The sequence below is a fragment of the Megalobrama amblycephala genome, linkage group LG2 (genome assembly GCF_018812025.1).
Source record: "Megalobrama amblycephala isolate DHTTF-2021 linkage group LG2, ASM1881202v1, whole genome shotgun sequence".
In the NCBI taxonomy this organism is placed as follows: domain Eukaryota; kingdom Metazoa; phylum Chordata; class Actinopteri; order Cypriniformes; family Xenocyprididae; genus Megalobrama; species Megalobrama amblycephala.
In genome coordinates, this window is record NC_063045.1 from 46,498,017 (window position 1) to 46,521,429 (window position 23,413).

The 23,413-nt window shown below is 36.4% G+C and overlaps 2 protein-coding genes across 10 annotated transcripts in view; both read left to right on the plus strand.

The window, feature by feature from the left end:
- Positions 1-1,529: 1,529 nt before the first annotated feature.
- On the plus strand, positions 1,530-4,161 carry fam89b (family with sequence similarity 89 member B). Of its 3 annotated transcripts, none has more exons than XM_048179404.1 (3): positions 1,530-2,124; positions 2,233-2,507; positions 3,274-4,161. In XM_048179404.1, the coding sequence occupies exons 2-3, from the start codon at positions 2,253-2,255 to the stop codon at positions 3,541-3,543; spliced, it is 525 nt and encodes a 174-aa protein (XP_048035361.1). In that variant the 5' UTR covers positions 1,530-2,124; positions 2,233-2,252; the 3' UTR covers positions 3,544-4,161. The 3 variants fall into 3 exon arrangements, with proteins under 3 accessions (XP_048035361.1, XP_048035362.1, XP_048035360.1); XM_048179405.1 differs by having other exon boundaries at positions 1,531-1,826; XM_048179403.1 differs by having other exon boundaries at positions 1,545-2,507.
- Positions 4,162-9,338: 5,177 nt separating this feature from the next.
- The window catches only part of ehbp1l1b (EH domain binding protein 1-like 1b), a 32,039-nt gene continuing 17,964 nt past the window's right edge, over positions 9,339-23,413 (plus strand). For 2 of the 7 annotated variants that reach the window (XM_048179407.1, XM_048179414.1), the window contains exons 1-11: positions 9,339-9,880; positions 14,440-14,497; positions 14,818-14,913; positions 15,072-15,125; positions 16,922-17,103; positions 17,612-17,751; positions 18,147-18,221; positions 19,471-19,737; positions 21,425-21,586; positions 21,838-21,993; positions 22,875-23,192. In XM_048179407.1, coding sequence (XP_048035364.1) covers positions 9,777-9,880; positions 14,440-14,497; positions 14,818-14,913; positions 15,072-15,125; positions 16,922-17,103; positions 17,612-17,751; positions 18,147-18,221; positions 19,471-19,737; positions 21,425-21,586; positions 21,838-21,993; positions 22,875-23,192 — 1,612 coding nt within the window. In that variant the 5' untranslated portion in view covers positions 9,339-9,776. The remainder of the gene's footprint in view (positions 9,881-14,439; positions 14,498-14,817; positions 14,914-15,071; positions 15,126-16,921; positions 17,104-17,611; positions 17,752-18,146; positions 18,222-19,470; positions 19,738-21,424; positions 21,587-21,837; positions 21,994-22,874; positions 23,193-23,413) is intronic. The other 5 variants (XM_048179456.1, XM_048179419.1, XM_048179426.1 and 2 more) reach the window with 5 other exon arrangements.

Here is a 23,413-nt window from a genome sequence, read left to right on the forward strand (position 1 = left end):
TGACGTTGCATAAGCGTCTTGCAGCATCCTATAAATGACAGCATTCTAAAAACATGGCATTGCAGTTAAAAGAAGCTCAACTTTTAAAAATGTGTCTCTTGACCTAGCTGCGTTTTTTTTTTTTTTTTTTTTTTTTTTTTTTTTTTTTAACGTTCCACTGACCTTGCGTTTTTTAACTGTCAAAACACATTTTGTGTGAATGGCCCCTTACCACCCACTGTGGTGCTTTTCTATCGTTTTTCGATGTAAACAAGCACTAGAAAGACATTTCGCAGCTTCAAAAGTTCAACTTTTTTTTTTAAAAGGTGTTTTTAGATATTGCCTTTTTGATTCAACTACCCTGCGTCTCATGTTTTAGCACTAATTTCATTGGTTTTCTACGTAAACACTCGCTTGATTGATGTCTTTGACTGTAGTGCTCGGATCTTTTGCAGCGTCTTGCACCTACGATGCTCTACAAATGTGTCGCTTAAAGGGATAGTTCACCCAAAAATGAAAATTCTGTCATTAATTACTCGCCCTTGTGTCGTTCCAAACCAGTAAGACTTTCGTTCATCCTCGAAACGCAAATTAAGATATAAGATCAAATATAAATATTGATCAGTGAACATAAGCAGAAGGTCAACCGAACATGAATGAAGCGCGAGAACAAACCTCTTCCTGAAGCTCAAACGTGCTGCGTAACCAATGAGGTTCGTTCTTGTGTGTTATAGCCTACAGCACAGTTGAGCTTCAGGAAGAGGTTTGTTCTCATGCGTCGTTCAGGTTCGGTTGAGCTTCAACTTATGTTCGCTGATCAATATTTATATGCGAGTAAAAACCTAAATTAAATCTGTTCATCATATACTGTAAAACGATGGAGTCGCTTCAGAAAATTTGGATTAAACCACTCAATTCATATGGATTAGTTTTACTATCTCTATGAACGTTTTGAAGTCAAAGTTTGAATTGCGTAGGCTGTATATGGAAGGAAAGAAAGCTCTCAGGTTTCATCAAAAATATCTTCATTTGCGTTCCGAAGATGAACAAAGGTCTTACGATTTTGGAACAACATGAGGTTAATTAATGACAGAATTTTCATTTTTGGGTGAACTGTCACTTTAAAGGGATAGTTCACCCAAAAATGAAATTTCTGTCATCATTTACTCACCCTCAAGTTGTTCCAAATCTGTATGAATTTCTTTGTTCTGTTGAGCACAAAGGAAGATATTTTGAAGAAAGTTTGTAACCAGGACACTTTTGGGCACCATTTACTTCCATAGTAGGAAAAAAAACTACTATGGAAGTCAATGGTGCCCCAAAACTGTTCAGTTTAACACATTCTTCAAAATATCTTCCTTTGATTTCAACAAAACAAAGAAAATTTAACAGGTTTTGAACAACTTGAAGGTGAGTAAATGATGACACAATTTTCATTTTTGGATGAACTATCCCTTTAAGTTCTCGCGTCCCAAGACCTTGCATTTTTTCCATTTCACTACTCTGTCTCGCGTTTTAAACTCAAAACACGGTCTGTGTGAATGTCCTGTAAGATATACATTTTTCCACACAAAGCTCAGATGAAGCATTTAAAAAGTCATTGAGACTCAAGAAAGTACACAAAGAAAGAAATAACATGATCGGCTACATAAGATGGTTTTATTTAGATTACTGCAGTAAATGAGAAGAAACAGCGCCTCACTGTGGCCAAACGGCGCACTGGGCGGAGAGATTAGGGTGGGCGAGGTTTAGCTGTACAAGACAAAAGAAAACGTTAAACGAAAACAAAGCGGGGCGTCTTGATCTCCTGTCCAAGGTTCCCTGTCCAGTTTTGCTTATATCTAAGGGTAGGAATTTGTTTTCATCTCTAGCTTTACATTAAATGCGCTGCTTTACGACGAAATGCAAATAAGGAAGAGCGTTAAATCAAATGCCTCATGAAGAGCAAAAATTCGGTGTAAACGAGCTGTTAGTTATAGATATAGTTCAGTTTAAACCAGTGTTGTATAAGAAAAATACCGCATAGAATATGACTTTTATTTGTATTTTCCGGAAGTTCGTTTTTAGACGTGACAGTTAGTTGCAGTTATAAGGTCATCCGTGTAAGCTCACCTTTAGTATAGCTGCTGTCTTTTTTATAGAAAGGTAATATATTTAATCTCTATTGCATATTTTTAATGGTGTTAAAAATAAATGAGCAAAATAACAACACCAGGCCTAGAAAAGTTTAAAACCAGGATTTTATTTTAAAAGCGAAAACAGTGAAATCGGAAATGAACGGGTTTCAGTCCAGTCCAGCAGATTGTCCGGCTGGAAGCGTCTGTTCAATTGAAGGTTTGCCTCCCTTACCCAAAGGACTGAGTGGCATCCTAAACTCCAGCGGAGGATCATGGAGGGACATTGAGAAGGTCTACAGCAAGAGGACGCGCATCCAAGCGGACATCAGCAAGTCCCGAGTGAGCGACTGTCTTGGCCGCAGTAAACCAGCGAGCCTTGACGCAGCGCTGGCCGTGCTGCGCAAAGAGATGGTGAGCATGAGACAACGCCTGAATGAGCCAGTGGGACTGACCTTCACTGAATTTCTGCTAAATTGGCAGCTATTTATGGGTTACAGACAAATGTCAGAGATGATTAAATAATAACATCTTTTAAAAGTCAAGTTTAAAGTATGTGCCAAGTTTGTTTTTTGTTTTTTTTTATAAAAACGTAATTGAAATGTACATTTGTAATCTTTGTATTAAGTTTCATATATTTTTGAAAAACTTATTAAAATGTTTTTAAGAATATATTTTTAGGTTTACTCCCTTTTTTGACCTGAATAAAAAAAATTAAAAAAAAATTTCATTAAAACGTCAGAATATGTTAGGGGAAAAAACAAAACAAAAAATTCTATTCTGGAAAAAAAAATTATTAAGTAAAAGATTGTCAGTATTTTTTTTCAAGAATTTTTATTTATTTATTTGTTTATTTTACAATATCTGGACAGTTTCCCTACCTAGGTAAAAAAAAAAGAAATGAAAACAACTTTTAATTCAGAAATTAAATACATGTTAGACATAACAGAATCTTTTGTATGACAGTCATTTCAGTTTAAAAATGCATTTTAAATAGCTTAATAAATGAATTAAATACTATTTTAACATTTCCTTGACAGTTTTATTGAAAACAATATTATTCTCCCTATAAAATGTTTAATTTTTACTATGCAAACTCATAACAGCTGTTTGAACATAGATTTTTTCATACATTAAAGTGTGTATCCAAAATCTGCGGATGTTCTTGTGTCTTTTGCAGGTTGGTCTTCGACAGTTAGACATGTCCTTGCTGTGCCAGTTGTGGTCTCTATATGAGTCCATACAGGAATACAAAGGAGCTTTCCAGGACATCTCCTCTTCTTTGTGCGAGAGCTCCTTCAACACCGAAAATGGTTATTCTGAAGATGAAGATGAGGAAGATGTAGATGAAAATGAAGGGGAGAGTGGGGAGACTCTGTTATCCCTTCCTCAGCCCACTCAGAACTCCCGAGACCAGTGGATCAAAGACTCTTTCCACATCCCTATTTAAAAGAAGTTTAAATGGGGATGTGTTATAGTTATAGATCTGATCTCCAATGATTATTATCAGTATAAAAGGTGACAAACATGACCCCATTGTTTGAAGGATTCTATAGGCATCAAAATGATCAAGGCCTTTATTTTTGTAGGATATTATTACAATGGTGATTGTAAGCTTGTTTCAGGGGAACCATGGAAAACTGCCTTTTCACTGCCTGTGAAGTCATAAAGACCGGATGTGGACTGACAGGAAGAGGATGTTGTGGCCAGAAACAGTGCAGTCTAGGATGTTTTTCTACTTATGGTAAAGGGTGTATACATAAAAAATGGAATTAAAGACATGCCTTAATATTCTCTCTTTTGATATATCAAGTCACAATTTCATTATATTATATAGATGTGTATTATCACTTGTCTGTTTTCTTTATCACTTACCAGCATTTGAGATACTGTTTATTTTATTATACAATATTATTTTTACCACCTCTGTTTTTCATTAGTAAGTTAAACAGAATGCCGAATTTACATTTTGTACAAAATGAAAAATAAAACAAATCAAACTTTTCCTTTTTGCTGATGCTCTCAAGAAAGTACACCATTAAAAGTGGTTTGTTTCCTTTATATTATAGCTAAATGTTTTGTCTGATATTTTTTATCCACCATTGTCGCAAAATACATACATATTCAAATACATGTTCAAAACAGTTGTCCAGTGCATATATGATCACATCAGCCATTAGGTGGCACTCATTTCCTTCCTAAAGTTTGCAAATTGATGTTGTTTTGAGTCATGATGCCAAGAATAATAGAGTAAACAAAATAACTGTTGGGAAACATCTCTTCCTTCCATCGCCTTGGTACCGTTTAGCGCAAAAGAAGATCGCTAGATTCTTCTGGTTTAATGTTTATCTTTGAGTCAGACCAGATACATGCCATCTGATTAAAACAATTATTCTAAATTTGAATGTTTGGATTGAGGCTCGTTCAGATCTTTCTGAACCACTCTCTCATTACGCAGCAAGTCTAAACAAATGGTTCCAGCTACTCTTGTGCTTATTAGGAAATACTGATAGCTTCTTTTGAATTAGGGAGAGAGGGGAGGAACAAGTTCAGACACAGGCCATGCAGTGCTAAAAAAAACTGTTCCCATCACTAATATTATTATAGCAACACAGTGTCCTGCAATTTCCATAAAAAAATTAAGCTTTAGGTTTTATCAAGTGTATATGTAAGTTTATAGCAGTTTAATAAATACAAAGTTCTGTCATGAAACTCTAGATGGCACAGGCTGATAGGTCCTTAACTCAACCTACTTGCAAGCACATCATTCTCTATAGGGCACAGCTGATTGGTTCCTGCTGTATTAGTAGCCAATGAGCTTGCTGGTCAACTTTACAAATATTTGGTCAGCCTTTTCTGTAACAGTTAGTGATGGGAAGTCTGATTCTTTTCCACAAACTGGTTCTTTCGGTTAGTTCTTTTCAATGAACCGGTTAAAAAAAAAACGATTCACCAGTTAATTTACATAATCACACAATGATGTCACATATACGTAATAATGATGTGAAATGTGAATGTTTTACATGTCTAAAGCATATATAGGCTAGTTAATAAACTAGTCTAAATCAACTCACCTTTTTACATAAACCATGAGAAACCTTAAAAATTGAACGTTGCCCCTCATTCAAGTCAACTGGTCGTTCACGCATATGTTCACATCAGCAGTTCATTGGTTTTTCGTATACAAGTCCGAGTCAGAACTTTTTCCTCAGTTCAGTGTAGGCCTACTGGTGACTCGAAAACTGTCATTAAAATCATTAACCAACTCTTGAATACTAGGCTACTTACTCTTGAACTACTGCCATCGGATCACTGTTATATTTCCAATACCTTTTATTTGTTATACTTTATGCTTTTCAGCAAAAGACATCAGAAACACATTTTTCCCCCATTATGAAACCCTCCACACACAGTTCTCAGCATGTCTGAAAGACTGTTCTCAGTTCAGTGTACTGTTGGACTAACTGGAGCTCTGAATGAGCTGGCAAAAACCGACGTCATCATATACTCCTGGATATTGGCTCATTTCAAGATGGACTGACTGTCAGACACGTCCGAAAGTGAGTTTGATTGAGTAACTTGAGATCTGTGCTGGCTTGCGCTGCAGACTGTTTCAGATGGTTCAGTCCACTTTTGTGAAATGATACAGCCAGTTTACTAAAAAGAAATGGTTCAATCACTAATATTAATTGCAGTGCAATTTCAGAAACCCTCCACTAGTGTTGCCAAGTCTGTGGTTTTCCTGTGTAATCGAGCTACTTTAACACTGTTGCCGCGGGTTGTTTTTCATGTCCGCGTGTTGAAGCGACCCCAGATAACATATTTAGGCCCTGGAAGGCAAATTTTACCAGAGGGACCCAGCCAAAAACATTGATTTTACCCCTGGAAAGTGATTTTTATAGGGGGACCACCCCTGAAATGTGATTGTGCTAGTTTTTGGGCTAATTTTGACTAGCTATTGAGTGGGTTTTGTTGTGAAAACCTGGCAACCCTGCACTCCACCTTCCCCAGCTCCACTTGCATGAATCTGCAACAGGTAATTCACGTACAGGAAAAAACACACAAAAAACACTATATTGTACAGCAGCAACATGTCTTGCTTGCTCACAGCAGCATGTTGTGTATTTATTGGCAGCAGCACGTCCGTACTTGCTCTGCAGCAGCAGCGTAGCAGATCTATTCTGCCAAGAACAAACATATAAACATTGTCATGCTCATTACCATTCCAAACACTCCAAGACTTGTCATGATAGAAATAGTAATATACTATAGCAATTCTAATGTAATATATAACAACATACTGTAGCAATTTTTGTAATTTAATTTAATTTAATTTGAAGGGAGGGGTGGTTTGGAAACTCATAGTCATGACCTCACATTTTTTTTAGCCTTGGTTTAATCTCTGACATTTATTTCAGTTGAGCTTGAGCAGGTGGATGAACCACTGTGTCTAAACTCTGCCATTCGGGAGGTCAAGATCTCCATGCTCACTGCAGCTGCTGTCAGAGTGTGTCCTCCAAAGAATAGCAAACAGTTATTAAAGGTTTCCGTCTGGTGCTCTAGCCTAAGTGGTCTTCTGTTTGAGTCTTTGCAGGTATACAACAGGAACAAAGCTCTCAGCAGTCTTACAGCACTGAGAATTTGTCATTGTGCCACAGCCCTACTCATGTGCCAAAATCTTGCTCTTGACTTGCTGAAACACTCCCACTGTACTTTCCACACTGCATACCGTTTCTTCGTGGAGACTATGACAAACTGCACATATTTGGTATGACGGGATGATTAATTGGTGAAGGATGTGGCATTTCTCTAGAAAGCTTTATAAATAAAACACAGATGTACAAGATATTGTTGGATGCAATATCTCAACAAGGTATGTCTGTTAAAAGTAACTCAGTAATAACTTAATATTAAAAATATGCACTTTCTGCCCTTTGATAAATCTTAAAGGCATAATATTATGGCAGAAATGATTGCACATACTTTTTTACTTACTTCTGTTGTTTAACCGAACATTCTAAAGTGAATGTATCTGCATTTTGGAAATATTTTTTTAGTTTTGAATCTGAATTACACTGCCGTTCAAAAGTTTGGGGTTGGTAAGATTTTTTGAAAGATTTTTTGAAAGACATCAATGCATGTAGATAAAATGCATCCTTGCTGAATGAAAGTATTAATTTCTTTAAAAAAAAAAAAAAAAAAAAAAAACTTACTGACCCCAAATTTTTGAATTTTTTTAAGGGAGTATGGGAACAGTATGTCATCTTCATGTTCTTCACTGATAAATGAGGCCTTTGTTTTTTTTTCATACCATATGTAGGTATAAAGTGGTGTGGCACATCATTATAAGGATGAGGCATTTCTTGATCCACCTAGTGAGTAAGCATGTATTATGAGTGAGCTCATGTCTTACCCGGATACAATCCCTGCTTGTGATGTCAAGTGAAGGGAGGGGCCCATTTTGGAAACTCATAGTCATGACCACAAATGACTGTTTCCCAGTTGACTTAAGCCTTTTTGCTAAGTTTTACATGAGCTTGCTGATATTTGCGTACCTGTAATTAGACTGCAAACTGTATTCAACAACTCTCAAACACAAACCACTGGTAGTTAGTTCCACACATCAATAATCACATGTACTGATCAGTTATTATTAATGAGCTTTACTGAAATGCCCCAGCATAAGGTACAATATATAAATTTACAAAGGATTGAACATTGAAGAGTTTTTGTATTTTTCTAAAAATGTCAAACTTTATTTTACTATATTGAAAATTGTATTTTTGTTTTAAAAACAGAAATATAATGGGGTTAGCAGTGAGTGGAAACACCAGACAGGAAGAGGTTAGTGTCACACAGGAATATGACTAAGGGGGTCACTGATTTGGATTCTAGGTCATCAACTGAGCCAAACGTTTGTGCTCCCCCTCATAACCCACACAAGCGGCACCACTCGTCCCATCCCTCCAGCTGCTTCTGTCCATTTATCCCTCGCTCCCAGACTTCTAAAATAGATCCTGTGTAACTTGAAAAATCCCCTTGCCAATGTCCACTAAAAATACCCATCATGATCAAGGACTGGACAGACTCACATTGCTGCTCCAGAGTATTAAGTTGATGTTTTTGTAAGCAACAGTTTTACAAGGGAGTCTGATGATGATCTGACCCAAATTACAATGCAATGAATGATGAACATATTTTACCAAATGGTTCTGTGGGCTCCCATGGACTCCCATGTAATGAATGTAAGACATTGTCATTACACTAGTGGATCTTATGTAGGTGTAAGACTTTGTATGGTCATAGGACATTCAAATATACAGGTGCACAGGAGTGGAATAAGTTGCCATTGGACATTAAGGTTTTAAAGGATAATGTTGGTTTTAGTATAAGAGTAAAGAGATTGTTTTTAAATGGGATGGTTTAAATAGATATGGATGTGTTTGTATAATTTGGATGTAAGTTCATTAGTGAGGATATATGCCAACAAAACTTTCGTCATGTTTTTCATTTTTCAAGCTTTATGTCTTGTTAACAAAACCAAGGACCACAATGGAAATACGTTAATGCAATTTTATTGTGCTATCCTTGACAAACTAGTGGTAACAATGATGTATTGCTACTTTTTTATTGTAAATAAACTCAACACATCTCAATGAATGAATTAATCAGTCAGCCTATCAATCAATCAATCAATCAATCAATCAATCTATCTATCTATCTATCTATCTATCTATCTATCTATCTATCTATCTATCTATCTATCTATCTATCTATCTATCTGTGTAAAGCATTGTATTGCAACACAACTTGGTAAAATGTCATAAAAGCTACCCAAAATGGTTAGGGACAAAATAGCCTAAATGAACAATCATAAATATGCATATATATAGCCTACATTTGAATTATTTTGTCCTAAAATCACAGACCTAGCTATGTTACTCATTATATGCTGCAAGTCCACAATTATATTTTCTTTCATAAACCCCACAAATAGTTAAGTTTTCAGTGTTCAAGTTTTTAGCAAATGTATTGTACATAATTCAGATGAAAATGAAATCATCACTTTGGACTCTATCTGTAAGTTTGCAACCAAAATATGATAATTATTCAACACTTATTCATACAGTACGTCCTCTTTTGACCCCAGGCTGACTGGATGTAACCCCTGATCCGTCATGTCATCAATACCTTTAGTACTGTACGGAATACAATGAGGGTGATTTTGCATAGTGCTGCATCTCATAGGCGTGTTTGCATAACCCTTCCCACTCCTGCACTTCTTTAGGCACTTTCATCAGTTCGTTTTCAGACAGCTGCTTTTTAGAGTAATTTCGTATCGCGTGAAGCTCCACAACACAAAAACGATGAAGTCCCTCTAGTTTTTTACGCACAAATGTTTTTGCTCCAAGGCAACTAATTGCAATACCCTGAGAATCTCTCGCTCTGGTGTGTAACGTGATGCAGTAGTTTCCGTAAATGGTCTTTACTCGATGGCGACAGTTCGGTGGTACTGAGCCGCATGAGGTGCAGCTCGTGCTCCTCAGCAGGAACATTTCACTTAACAAGCCACTTGACAGGCATATATTTGAGTAGGTTTTACTTTTTCTTCAGTGGCGGGACGGTAAACATCATTTCCATGCGCCTGACTTCATTCGAGGATACTGCATTTTCTACAGAAGAATGACTTCAGTGTGGAAAAGATTACAAAGAGTTGGCAAAAAGGCCACCAAATTTCAGTTCGTGGCTTCGTATCAAGAACTTGTTCTGGAATGTACAAAGAAATGGTAAGTTATGATTTCTTTTCCGTTATAGCGCGTGTGCTTCGTAAATACGCAGTGCTGAAGGGCGGTTCTTCTGACTGAAACAGTACCATGCGCGCACACACTGTATCTTATTTTAATTTAGCGTTGGTAATGTAAATGATTGTGAATAGAACAATAAATACAGCACTCGATATTAAAATGTATTTGAGATGCATTGGAGAACGTTGACAGCCACACACCACTTCCGCCTCCATCAATCGTGCTGTCAACATTGAACATAGTACGAACATCCATCATGTTGAACTAAGCAGAATAAAGTGCTGCTTATTTGAACTTTTATTTACCTGACTCACATAAGCGGGAGTTATAATTGTTTCATTGTTTAAAATTGAGGGGTGTTGCTTTTGCTTTCTGTTTAGGTGTTGTCATTTTCTCATATTCATATATTATATTATAAGAGCTCAAAAGAGCATCGAATTCCTCTTGACTTCACCCTTAAATAGTCGGGAAAATACTTTATTGCTGTTTTTCAACACATCATAACTCAAATTATATGTTTTATGCAATATATTGTTTTTTTTTTTTTTCAAAAAAAGTTTTCCATGTGAACAGTGAGGTGTGAGAATTAATTAGATTATTTCTGCTGTCTATCATAAGTGTCTTGATCAGGAGACAGCTGTTGACACAGACAGGGAGTGTTTCTGTCCTCGCATTCATTAGTTACACGTGTCTTATGTATCTGTTCTTATCTATGATCAAAGACAGCATGATCAGGAGGAATTCAGTCTGATTGGATTTAAAAAAGATACTGTTTTTCAATCACAATTACACAGCCAAGACAAAAAAGGTGTCTTTAAATAAGAGAAATCAAATAAGATCACTTTATCACCACTACACCATATATAGAAAAAGTGCAACATTGAGTGGAAATCTTGTGTCCATCACCCAACAGCAATAATGTAATGACAGTATAAGACAATATAGCCTACAAGATGCAGAATACCACAGTATACACATAATACACAATGTGCACAGTGCACAAGATATTCTTGAGTGCTTCCATTGCACTAAAGACTTTAAGCATTTTGGCGATATTGACTATTAACAATATTCTCTGAACAAGTCATGGCCTGGCAAATGAAGGAACCCTCTGTTATGCAATGGCTTGTCATCTGCCTCTACGAGAAACTGAATCACTGTGTAATTTCTGCCTATTAGAGCTAAGCACTCTCTGAGATTAGCACTATCTCTGGCATAGAAGGTCTGAATCATCTTATTGGTGATCTGAATGTTTCAGCAATTCTTTATTCTAGACATGATTTATTCTTTCCTATTCAATATGGACTCATATTTAAACTTTCAGCATTGCTATTGGAAAGGAAGGTTGGGTTAATAGTAAACTTGAGCAGTCATAATTGTTGTTATCGCCTAATGAGCTTTCAGCTGATGTCCAATGTCTAGATTCTCTTGCAACACTGAGGAAAAGAAATTCCTGTGTCTTTTTCAGAGCTTTCTTTTGCTGACCTTAACATGTGTATTGTAGTACAAGTTTCTTAAAATCTTTTTTGTAGAGCAGGCAGTGTTTCTAAAGGTGAAAAGAAACTACAGAATGTGTATTTCTGTGAACACGTCTGATCTTGTTGGATGATTTAGAGTATATCTTTGATTTTTTATACTGCCAGTGGGCCAAAGTCTGTTGATGTTACGCCACAGCTGAGGAGGGTGTGAGCAGGAGATATTAGACAGCTGAAAGATGACAGCGGTTGCTTCTGATAGGGTAATATAACTCGAACGGGGTGGGGTGTGTGTATGTGAGCACGTGTTTATCTGACATGTACTTTACATGTCAAAGTGATGAAAAGAAAAGAAGGACTGAATTTCAGAAAGAAAATTACAGAACTCATTTTTCCAACCAGTCTATTTTTACATCCATCTGCGCTCTACCCACGTTCCCCCTCTTCTCCTCCTAATTTATCCTTTCAGACCGTTCTGCCCTGTTGCTATTACTAGCTGTAACCTGAGTAAGAGTTGGGTCTCGCTTCTCTTTGTGTAGCGGTTCGTGCTGCTACTGACACATATATTAAGTTTACCTTTGCAATTATCAATGTAAACAAAAATGCATGATCCATCTGTACTGTGACATTTACTTGTGGGTCACGTTCATTAAGAATCATATTGGTGAGTTTAGGGATATTATTAATTTTTCCTTCTTCGAAACACATGCCATTTCAAACCTGTTTGACCTTCTTTCTTCTGTGGAAAGCAAAAGTAGCCATTTCTATTCATATTCTGGCCATGGTTTTCCATGCAAATAGAAGGGGAATTCATTACAGTACCATGAAAGTATTTTAAAATTGGTCCATATGACTACAATAGCTATGTTTCCATCCACCTATTTTTATGCTAAAAACGTGTAGTCGGATATTTTTTATGTGATAAGAAATGCACATAAACTACGACGGAAACGCATTTACTGAATAAACAAAAAATGACTTTGCCTCAACAGAGGTTGTGATTGGATAACTGGACTAACGAGCGGACCAATTTCATTGCACAGCATCTCAAATGTTGGTTTGGTCTTCCTGAAATGCCTAAACCAAAGTCTGTCATCAGACTGATGTGGTATAATGACCTCCCAGAACTGTCTCACATGATTGCGTTCCCAAACACCAGGCATCGGAATGTAAGATATCATAACAACATTTATCGCATTTCGTCTGCGCACACTGAGACGCAAGTCATTTATGATGTAGGAAAAAAAGAACCACAGTGAGTGGCTACCCTGATTGCAGCAACTTCCATTTTTATTGCAGATATTTTGCGCCAATTTCCCAGGAAGTGGCGATTTTGTTCTCTTGAACACATGGGATGGAAACGCTGTTTATTCGCAAATCTTTTATGCGATACTCCAATTTTGCGCATAAGTTAATTTGCAACTTTAGATGGAAACATAGCTATAAAGCCAAGCAATAGCTTTGTGTGATGCACAGGGAGAAAGGGTATAGTCATAGGGTTTGGAACCTCATGAGAGCAAATACTATACTGTTCAAAAGTTTGGGGTCAATAGTAATTTATTCTGCAAGGATGCATTAAATTGATCAAAAGTGACAGTAAAGACATTTATAAAGTTACAAAAAAAATATATTTCAAATAAATGCTTCCCTTTTGAACTTTCTGTTCATTGAAAATCCTAGAAAAAAATCATGGTTTCCACAAAAATATTAAGCAGCGCTACAGTTTTCAGTATTAATAATAATAATAATAATAATAAGCAATATTTCTTTGGCAGCAAATCAGCATATTAGAATGGTTTCTGGAGGATTGTGTGACACTGAAGACTGGAGTAATGATGATGAAAATTCAGCTATGATATCACAGGAATAAACTGCATTTTAAAATATATTAAAATAGAAAACAGTTGCATTAAATTGTAATAATATTTCACAATGTTACTGTTTTTGCTGTATTTTTGATCAAATAAATGCAGCCATGGTGAGCATAAGAGACGTCTTTCAAAAACATTAAAAAATCCCAAACTTTTGAACGGTAGCGTATATGACTTTTTTTTGGTTCCCTTCACTGTTTTTGTATGCTTAATGACAACCCTCATATCCCAAGCCACCATTATTAAATGTGAACAGCTGTTTGTAAACACACAGAGAGACTTGAGTGAGATCAGAGGCCAACACCCCTTGTGCTGTGAGCCAAAGTCAGCTCGGTCATGTGACCTTGCCAAGTTTCCTCCAATTCTTAATACAGCGAGCATGACACTAACCGAACAGCTCAGATGTGTACAATGGGCTCACATCTGAACAATTCACTACCAAAGGGCAAGTTTATTTAGGAAACATGTGTTAGAGCAGATGTGTACACTTGGTACAGATAATTTCCATTAATTTGTTTTTAAAGCTCCACATTTATTGATTTGCATTTTTGCTGTCAATATGTCATCATAATGTTCTGGATATTAGATAAAAGGCTTATCTAGGTCTACAGGGTGCTGCGTGACCTCAATAAACAGACTTAAACATCACAGGAACTCTTTAAAAGCTTTGTTTCTTTTACTTGTTTTTTTACATTTTCATGTGGCAGTATGGGGTAGCAATGCAGGGGAATAAATGTAATAGATACCACATGTTTCAAATGACAACAAATTGAAATTTGGTCATTTAGTAAGACAAAGTTTCATGCCTCAATCGATTATTTGTTCTTGTTTGTGAGTTAAAGATTCCTCCAGTTTGGATTCGTCTTGTATGCAAGGCCTTGCATTATGTGTTCTTGTTTTGTTTTGGGTTTGAAACAGTTGGCAGCATTTATTGATTCCTTTCTGCCTCTGGGTAACACTGGGAGACCAGATCACAAGATCTGTTTCACTGCCTGTAGCTTCTTGTAGACACATAAACAAACAAGAAATGCCACAGTGGCTTTCTCAATAATTTCGTATAGACTATATTTACATCCTGCTATTTTAAGCAAGCAATGAAAAGTGTTAGTCTCATTGTGGAAGTCATCAATAGTCATTAAAGGACCCATTATTCAACTTGTAAGCTCCCACTCAGCAAGCTTTTTTTATTTTATAGGCAACCAGACAAACTGAGAGTGGTGTGGACGAGGAGGAACAGGCGCATTTGCTCCAAGGTACAAAGATAAACAATCTTTAATTGTCTATTAATATATAAATAAGATATTTTAAGTAGTATTGACACACATAATAAATAATATAAAAAATAGTCAAAATATTATGAAATATAAGTCAAGTTCCATATACACAATTATTTGTGAAAGCAAGGGTAACTTATTTATTTTATGACTATGTCCAGGAATCCACCATTTTAAGGTTATTTTTATACCCAAACTTTCAATTATTTACAGTGATTTACAAGTGTTTACAATGATTACAACTGCTGTACAATGTGGATTATTATGACTGACTAACAGTGTTATTATTTTCTCATCAGCTTCATGCATGGCAGCCAGGCATCAAAAATCCCTACAGGGGGATGGTAGTGTGGCCTGTACCTGAGAATGTGGACATTACCGTCACACTCTACAGGGTATGACACCTATTGCAGCTTATAATACAGCTATATGATATATAGAAATATATTGCATGCAATGCACAACTTGTTAAAGATACTGACAGATGTTGAACTATACTATAATATGTGTCAGTAAATTTGTTGAACTTTTTGAATATGCTTTTGTTTCACAGGACGCACATGCAGATGAGTTTGAAGACAAAGAATGGACATTTTTCATTGAGAATGTGAGTTTTTTTTTTTAAATTAAAGATGAAGTTTCTATTAAAGTTTATTGCATTTATTTTATGTTTTTATATATATATATATATATATATATATATATATATATATATATATATATATATACACTCTCACAAGCCACTTTATTAGGTACACCTTGCTAGTACCAGGTTGGCCAAGGTGCTGGAAACATTTCTTAGAAATTTTGGTCCATATTGACATAGCATTACACAGTTGCTACAGATTTGTTAGCTGCACATCCATGATGCAAATCCCCTGTTCCAGCACATCCCAAAGGTGCTCTAATGAACTGAGATCTGATGAATGTGGAGACCGTTTGAGTATAGTGAACATATAGTGAAATCATTGTCATGTTCAAGAAACCAGATTGAGATGATTTGAGCTTTGTGACATGGCACATTGTCCTGGGTACACTGTAGTCATAAAGGGATTGACATGGTCAGCAACAATATACAGGTAGGCTGTAGCATTTAAACGATGCTCAATTAGTACTAAGTGGCCCAAAGTGTGCCAAGAAAATACCCCCAACACCATTACACCAGCAGCCTAACCCATTGATACAAGGCAGGATGGATCCATGCTTTCATGTTATTTAAGCCAAATTCTGACCCCACCATCTGGATGTCACATCAGAAATCGAGACTCATCAGACCAAGCAACGTTTTCTTAATGTTCTGTTGTTCAATTTTGGTGAGCCTGTGTGAATTGTAGCCTCAATTTCCTATTCTTAACTGATGGGAGTGGCACCGTTGTGGTCTTCTGCTGCTGTAGCCCATCTTCTTCAAGGTTTGATGTTGTTTGTTCAGAGATGCTCTTCTGCATAACTTGGTTGTAATGACTGGTTATTTGAGTTACTGTTGCCTTTCTATCAGCTCGAACCAGTCTGGGTAGCGTTTCCCAAAAGCATCGTAAGCCTAAGTTGATCGTAGTGGAGCTACGATCAACTTAAGCTTACGATGCTTTTGGGAAACGCTGCCCTGGCCATTCTCCTCTGAACTCTGGCACCCTAACCCTTGCCCACAGTACTGCCTCTCACTGGATATTTTCTCTTTTTCGGACCATTCTCTGTAAACCCAAGAGATGGTTGTGCGTGAAAATCCCAGTAGCTTCTGAAATACTCAGACAAGCCCATCTGGCGCCAACAACCATGCCACATTCAAAGTCACTTAAATCTTTGAAGAAATTTCATTTCTTCAAATTTCACATTTGACCACTTGACCATGTCTACATGCCTAAATGCAGTCAGGTGTACCTAATAAAGTGGCGACTGAATGTGTGTGTGTGTGTGTGTGTGTGTGTGTGTGTGTGTGTGTGTGTGTGTGTGTGTGTGTGTGTGTGTGTGTGTGTAGTCAAACCAAAATTTATTCAGACAACTTGAACATTTCATTCATTAATACAGTTTATTTACTATAGTTTAAAAAAATGGTAATAAAATATGACAAGATCTCAGAGTTAAACTGTGTCAGAAAACATTAATCTCAATTATGTCAGATAACACTTAAGCAAAACATGGTCAGGTCAAAGTGTCTGAATAATTTTTGGTTCCAAATTTTTATCGATTTTACTGGTAGTCCACTGTATGAAGAATTTGAGCATAATATGTCACAGTTTACTTTATTTTGCTATCCTCACTTACATAAATGAACTGTAGTATCCTGCAAGTTATATTTTTATGTTTTTATTGTCTATATGAACGTAGACGCAAAAAGAACAAAATGTAAAAATGTACTTGAATTATTCTCTAAATTAAACTACAATAACCTTCTCTGGTGTTCTACAGGAGACAGCTAAGGGCAGTCGGAAAGTTCTGGCATCTGTGGACTTGAACATGAAGAAGTTTGCCAGTGCCACACACTCGCAGACGGACCTCATGCTCAAAATGAAGCCTTTGTCAGTTAAGGTGGTGGAGGCCACGCTGAAGCTCTCCTTATCCTGTGTGTTCCTCAAGGAGGGGAAAGCTACGTGAGTTCTCCCTGTTGGAGTTATAACATATTGCATGTCGTGTTTAGTTATCTAGATTCAATCATGTGGGAATCTGACCACAGCAAGTCTCTTTTTTTTTGCAAAAACAAACATAATCTTGATTTTGATTATGAATATTTGGAGTGCTTTTGAATCCAACAAGAGGAATGGCTGCCTGCCCAGACAGGAGGTTTGCTGTTGGGCACTGGGGTGGGTTTCTTCCCTGACATGTGCAGGTCAAGAAGCAGAGCAGAAATTTCCAAAACAATACAGCGAACTCTCAAATCATAGCCTTGTAGAGATGCTGCATTGGAATGTAGTAATGCAAAAGAATTTCATGCATAATCTCTATTAGATCAAATAACTTTACGTAGCTTCTAGAAGTAAAGACGCACATACAATTCATACTGTAAGGTTTTCACAACAGGTTCAGTGAAGTCTTGTACCTACACCTCTTGACAAATAACCTACCTTACATTTCTTGACCAGTTATGGGTTTCCTCTGTAGGGACGAGGACATGCAGAGTCTCGCCAGTCTGATGAGTGTAAAACCAACAGACATCGGGAACCTGGATGATTTTAATGAGAGTGATGAAGAGGAGGATAAGAGATCCAGTACTGGGCTTAATCTCAGTACTGCAACTCCAGGTATTATAAAAAAAAAAAACAATGAACACATACAATGGAGACCAAACATCTGAGACCTCATTGAAAATCTGGGATTCAAAATAATGTAATAAAAGTAACATTATGATACAAAATGCAGAAGAAATATTTTTGATTCTGCACTATTGTTTTGTAATGAAAACTTACATTGTACAAATGCACAGTAGATGTATTTTCACTAGTGGTCTTAGACTTTAGGAGCCCACTGTATATATAAAACACTTGAATACTCATGTCTTGTATTCTTTAACTTATATCCCTAATACTCTGCCTTCTTGCATGAATCACTTCTGATGCATGTACATTTTCTCTTACCATAGTAACCCTTACTTCCTCACATGCTAGAACTTCTCCTTCTCTCTTTCTCTCACTGTCAGCATCCCACCTTCCTCTTCGACCAACACGTTCCCAAGAAAAAAGACCTGCATCTCTAAAGACCCCTTCAGTAATAGGTACTTTTTACATATTTACATATGCTCTTTGCATATTCTCTCTCTTCTCTCTTTTCAGTCATATTATGTGTCTGATCATATTGATATATTTTTCTTTCTTTATAAAAATAAGTTCATATAAAACTACATCCAATTAATTATTTCCTAGAATGTTTCTGGAATATGAATTTTCACAAATGTAGTTTTGTTGCATATGATTATCACATTCATTATTTGTCCTTCATTGCTTTGACTTGCATTTCATCATGAATTTCATGAAAATATTTTATTATAATTTGAAGGGTGGAGTTCACCGTTTACCCTTTCAAAGAAAAATCATTATTTGCTCTTCCTCATGTTGTCAGGACCCTCATGTCTTTTTTCCTGGAACGCAAAAGGAATTTTTCAAACATTTTCATTCAACGTTTTTCTTAACACAAGTTTACGATTCTTTACCTCAGTATTGAGATGCTTTGTGAAATCTGAAATTGGGTCACAATTTGATTAGTTTATTTTAGAATGGCGTATAATTAATTAAAAAAAATATGACACAAATTACATAAATGTAACTGCAAAGTCAACTAGCATTAGTCAAATATTGGCAAAATGATATAACAGGCTTTACATTCACAGTCTCAATATTAAATCTTGGATAAGAAATTAATGTAGACTACTGTTCAAAAGTTTGGGGTCAGTAAGATTTAAAAAAAAATATATATATTTTATTCAGCAAGGTTTATAAGAGAATCAGCCTATTAGAATTATTTCTGAAGGATCATGTGACACTGAAGACTGGAGTAATGACTGCTGAAAATTTAGCTTTGCCATCACAGGAATAAATTACATTTTAAATGAATTAGAATAGAAATATGACTTTACCAGTAATTAGAAAATAAATGAAATCTGTAATATATATGGAAAAAATGACCATCTTTAAATCAAGCAGGTTCAGGGAATTTACATGGCTACTGTGAACTGTAGTTGGATTTAAATTCTCCTTTAGTGTTACTAAGTAAAATAACAGCGTACAAGTTTGGAGTAACATGAGGGTGAGAAAATAATGATTGAATATTCTCTTTTGGGATAATTAACCCTTTTAAATGTCTTTCATGATGATGCACCTCCATCCTCCATGTTACATTCCTGCCCTTTCTCTCTCTCATCTCTATCCTTCTTTTTTTGCCTCATCCTGTTTCCTAAATCCTGCTCTTTTATTTTCTCTTTCACTCTTTTGCTCTCTTTCTCCCTCCATTTTTCATGCTAACCTCAGTCAGTGGTAAGGAGAGGCCTGCTGGTGGTGTCCTCTCACGCCCAGCATCTGGCACTATCCATAACCCTGACCTGCCTGCACGTCCACCTTTACCCACCCCACCCAGTCCAACCCCTCGCACCATGCCCTCACCCGCCCGCTCCAGACCGCCACGTCCACCACCCATTGCCCAGCTACAGGCTCCACCTGACTCCCTCACAGAGCAAAATTCTACTGGTTTGCTCCCCCCAGCATTGCCTAAAATCTTCCAGCCGTCCCCTGGCTCAGGTACCACAGATCAACTTAAATGAAACCGCTGGAGGTCCCTATACTTTTGGTTGCTAGTTGACATTCCTACTTGATTACAGTTATTTGTATGTATGGTTATACTGGTAACAACGTGTATAGACTTCAATTGGATGTTGAAGTTCTTCTTTTTTGATAAAATCACCATCTCAGCTACAATACCAACGTTTGGGGTCAGTAAGATTTTTTTATTTTATTTTTTCAAAAGAAATTAATACTTCCTTTTTTTATTCAGCAACGATGCATTAAATTGTTCAAAGTTGACAGTAAAGACATTTACAGTATGATACAAAAGATTTCTATTTCAAATGCTGTTCTTTAGAACTATTTATTAACTATTTAAAATAGAAAACAGTTTTTTCCAATTTTAATAATATTTCACAATATTCTAGTTTTTACTGTATTGTGATTAAATTAATGCAGCATAAAGGCCAGAACACACCAAGCCGATGGTTGGCCGTCAGCGAGCATCTGTCAGGCTAGTTTTTGTGGTGTGTTCCACACATCGGCTCTTATCTGGCTCACTTCGGTGGCAGTTTGCCTGATTCAGCGTATTGAGCTGTCGGTGAGAGTGGGAACTCTGGTTGGATTAAGCGTTTAGCAAACAAGTCAATGCACGAGAATTACAGCGAAACGTGATGAAAGAGAGCAAGTAAGCCAAGACGGCACAGACAAGGCTGGTCTAATGTTGCAAGCATTCCGAAACGTGAATATTTTCATAATAACTTGAGCCGCTTAAAATGAAGAAAGTTATCAACACATCTGATATTTAAAATGGTTAGCAAGTACTGCTTTGTTTATGTTTTGTATATCTGTGTATATCTTGTATATCCTTGTTTTAGTTTCTTCTTATGAATGACAAAAATAGACTATTGATACCTGCTGATATAGACAGTTAATTCCTTACACATGCTAGTTTGCAGTCGGCTGTAGTCTGTGCTGTGTGTTGGCTTCGGCTTGGTGTGTCCCAGAGACTTCTTACAAAAAAAATCGTACCAACCCCAAACTTTTCAACGGTAGCATATATTTATTGACATTTTCATGTTATTAATCTTATATTTGTCATAAGCGCTACACAAATGGTAATTTCACTTGAGGAAGTGAAGCCATTTCAGCATTTACAGGTAGTCGGTAATTTTCTTGCCATCTACATTGGAAATATTGGTATTTTTCTTCCACCACTCATGAGTAAATTCCTGGCTGATTTACCTACTGTTTTTGACAAACACCAGGGTCATGTGATACAATTTCATTCCCTTCTGCATTGCCATCTATGAGTTTACATGGAGGATTTGGCCAAAATATTGTTTTGAAAAACTTTTTGATTACTATGAAGTGTAGGGTATGGTATGTGTAGGGCTTCTATGTGGGTATGTAGTGCAAAAGAAATTGTTTCAAGAACTGAGAACTGAAATTCACTATGGCCATATGCATTGCAAATTTTTTTAGAGTGACATTTAAATAGAATAAAGAAGAGCAAGAGCCATATTTAGCTGCAATTCATTGACATCCACATGCATGTTTTATCACAGAGGAGCCATGCAAATGTTCTTTTACAGACCCAAAGAAGCAATTCTAATAGTGCTTATGCATCTGTGTATTTCTCAGCAAAGCCTGGACTTCTTGTATTGTTTCTCTGTCTGTTTTTCCCCTCTATGATTGTGTCCAGCTCCTATGTCTTTTCCAAGAAGGCTATCAGGCTCTGAGGCCCCTCTAGAGGGTCCTGTGACCTCTGACTATCCTCTGCTCAAACTCCCTCGGGCTTCTCTTTCTTCTCCTTCCGATCCCTTCCTCTCTCACTCTCCCTCTCCTCCCACTGTACTCCCAAAAGGTAAAGACACGTGATTTCTAAATATTCAAAGACTACATGCAATTCAAAGTACATTTACTGTAATTCTAATAGGGATAGTACATCTCAGCCTGATTTGACTCTAAAGGAAACTTTAAGATAGCTTTTGGAGAAGTCAGATTTATTTCCTCTTAGCAACTGTCTCTCTTGTTCTCACTTTTTCTGCATCTCTGACTAATATTCTTCTTTCACGTGGTTTGCGTCCTCTTTGTGTCATTGCACTTCTGTCTCAGATTCTTTTGGAGCACCTCGCACCAATGTTTTTAAGCCCAAGATTGTCCCCAGTGCTCGCCCTGTATCCCCCACTCCTGTCCCCCTCCTCGAACCCAAAACTTCTTCTCTCTCTCTCTCTGACACGCTTAAGCGACCATCTGCTGGCAGTGTGCCAGGTATTGAGAAATCTTCCAGACTGCATGTAAACAGTAGAGGCAGAAATACTAAAGTACAGTTAACAAGTGCACTTAAGGTATTAATGAAATATGTTGAACATTTGTTCACATACACCAAATTAAAATTTTATTTCAAATTTAATGTTGCTTACTACAATACTTGTAATATATTTAATTCTGCTTTCTAAAGTCTGGTCAGAAATCATAAAAATTGCAATTACTGTTGTATTGACAATTATTTTTATCAGTAAGCAAAAAAATTAATCTGCATGTATTTTTGCAAAAAAAAAAAAGTATTTTAATTTACTTTAGTGCAATGACAATATAAAAGTAAATTATTCAATTAAAAAAAAAAAAAAATCATTTAATTTAAATGATTATTATGTGTGCATAATTATGCAATTCGATATTCTGATCATATTTTTTTCCAAGCACATTTTACCAATTCCAAACCACACTAATCTTAATAACTACTATTAATTTTGTATATAATCCTTTATAAGCAATATATAATTGTTAACAAGGGCTGGATGTGAAAAACGCCAGATGTGCATAATTATTATTATAATTATTTTAATTTAAAATTAATTCTGAAAAATAAATAATTTAAAATAATTCTGCATAATTATTAAGCAGGTTTCCTTTTACAAGTAAAATGGGCTAAAAAGCAGATTTAACTCACACTGAAAAGTCAAAACTTATTGAATGGCCATGAGAAGGATGCAATACTACAATATTAGAAATTGCAAAATTAAATCCTCTAACTCTCTATATATCCTCTAACACTTTATCTCAAATTCTATCTCAAAAACGTCCTTCACCTGTTTTACTTCTTTATATATATATATATATATACATATATTTTCCATCTTTTCTCACAGCATTTGCAGAGCTAAATGAGCAGACAATGGCGGTTTCTACGTCTCCCTTCTTCAGTGTCCCTCTTAATGAACCTGTGACACCTGTTCCTTTGCTGAGCAAACCAGATCTTGAAGCGCTTTGTGAAACATCTTGCCCTTCTGGTCAACTCTCCAAGCCACCTCCCTCTGCATCCCTTTCTTTCTCCATCAGCAAACCCCTACCTGTCTCTTTTACCCCAGCAACTATCTCCTCCTCTACCTCTGCTCTTGCCCTGTCAACTACTGATACCCTCACAAATGCCCCCTGCTGTTCACCTCAATCTTCCTCTGCACAGTCAGGTACTAAATTGCCTATCGTTTGCTTTAAAAGAGACTGTAACAGGAACTAATGTGATTGGTGATAGGTCTAACAGTTATAATTTACAAGAAGATATATTTTGCGATTAAGGGTGCATTTAAACAACAATGATGTACTAAAAACTAAAAGTTTTTCTTTGCATTTTTTGAAAAGTTTCACTTACAGACCACAGCATCATCAAAATGACTAAATATGCTGCATT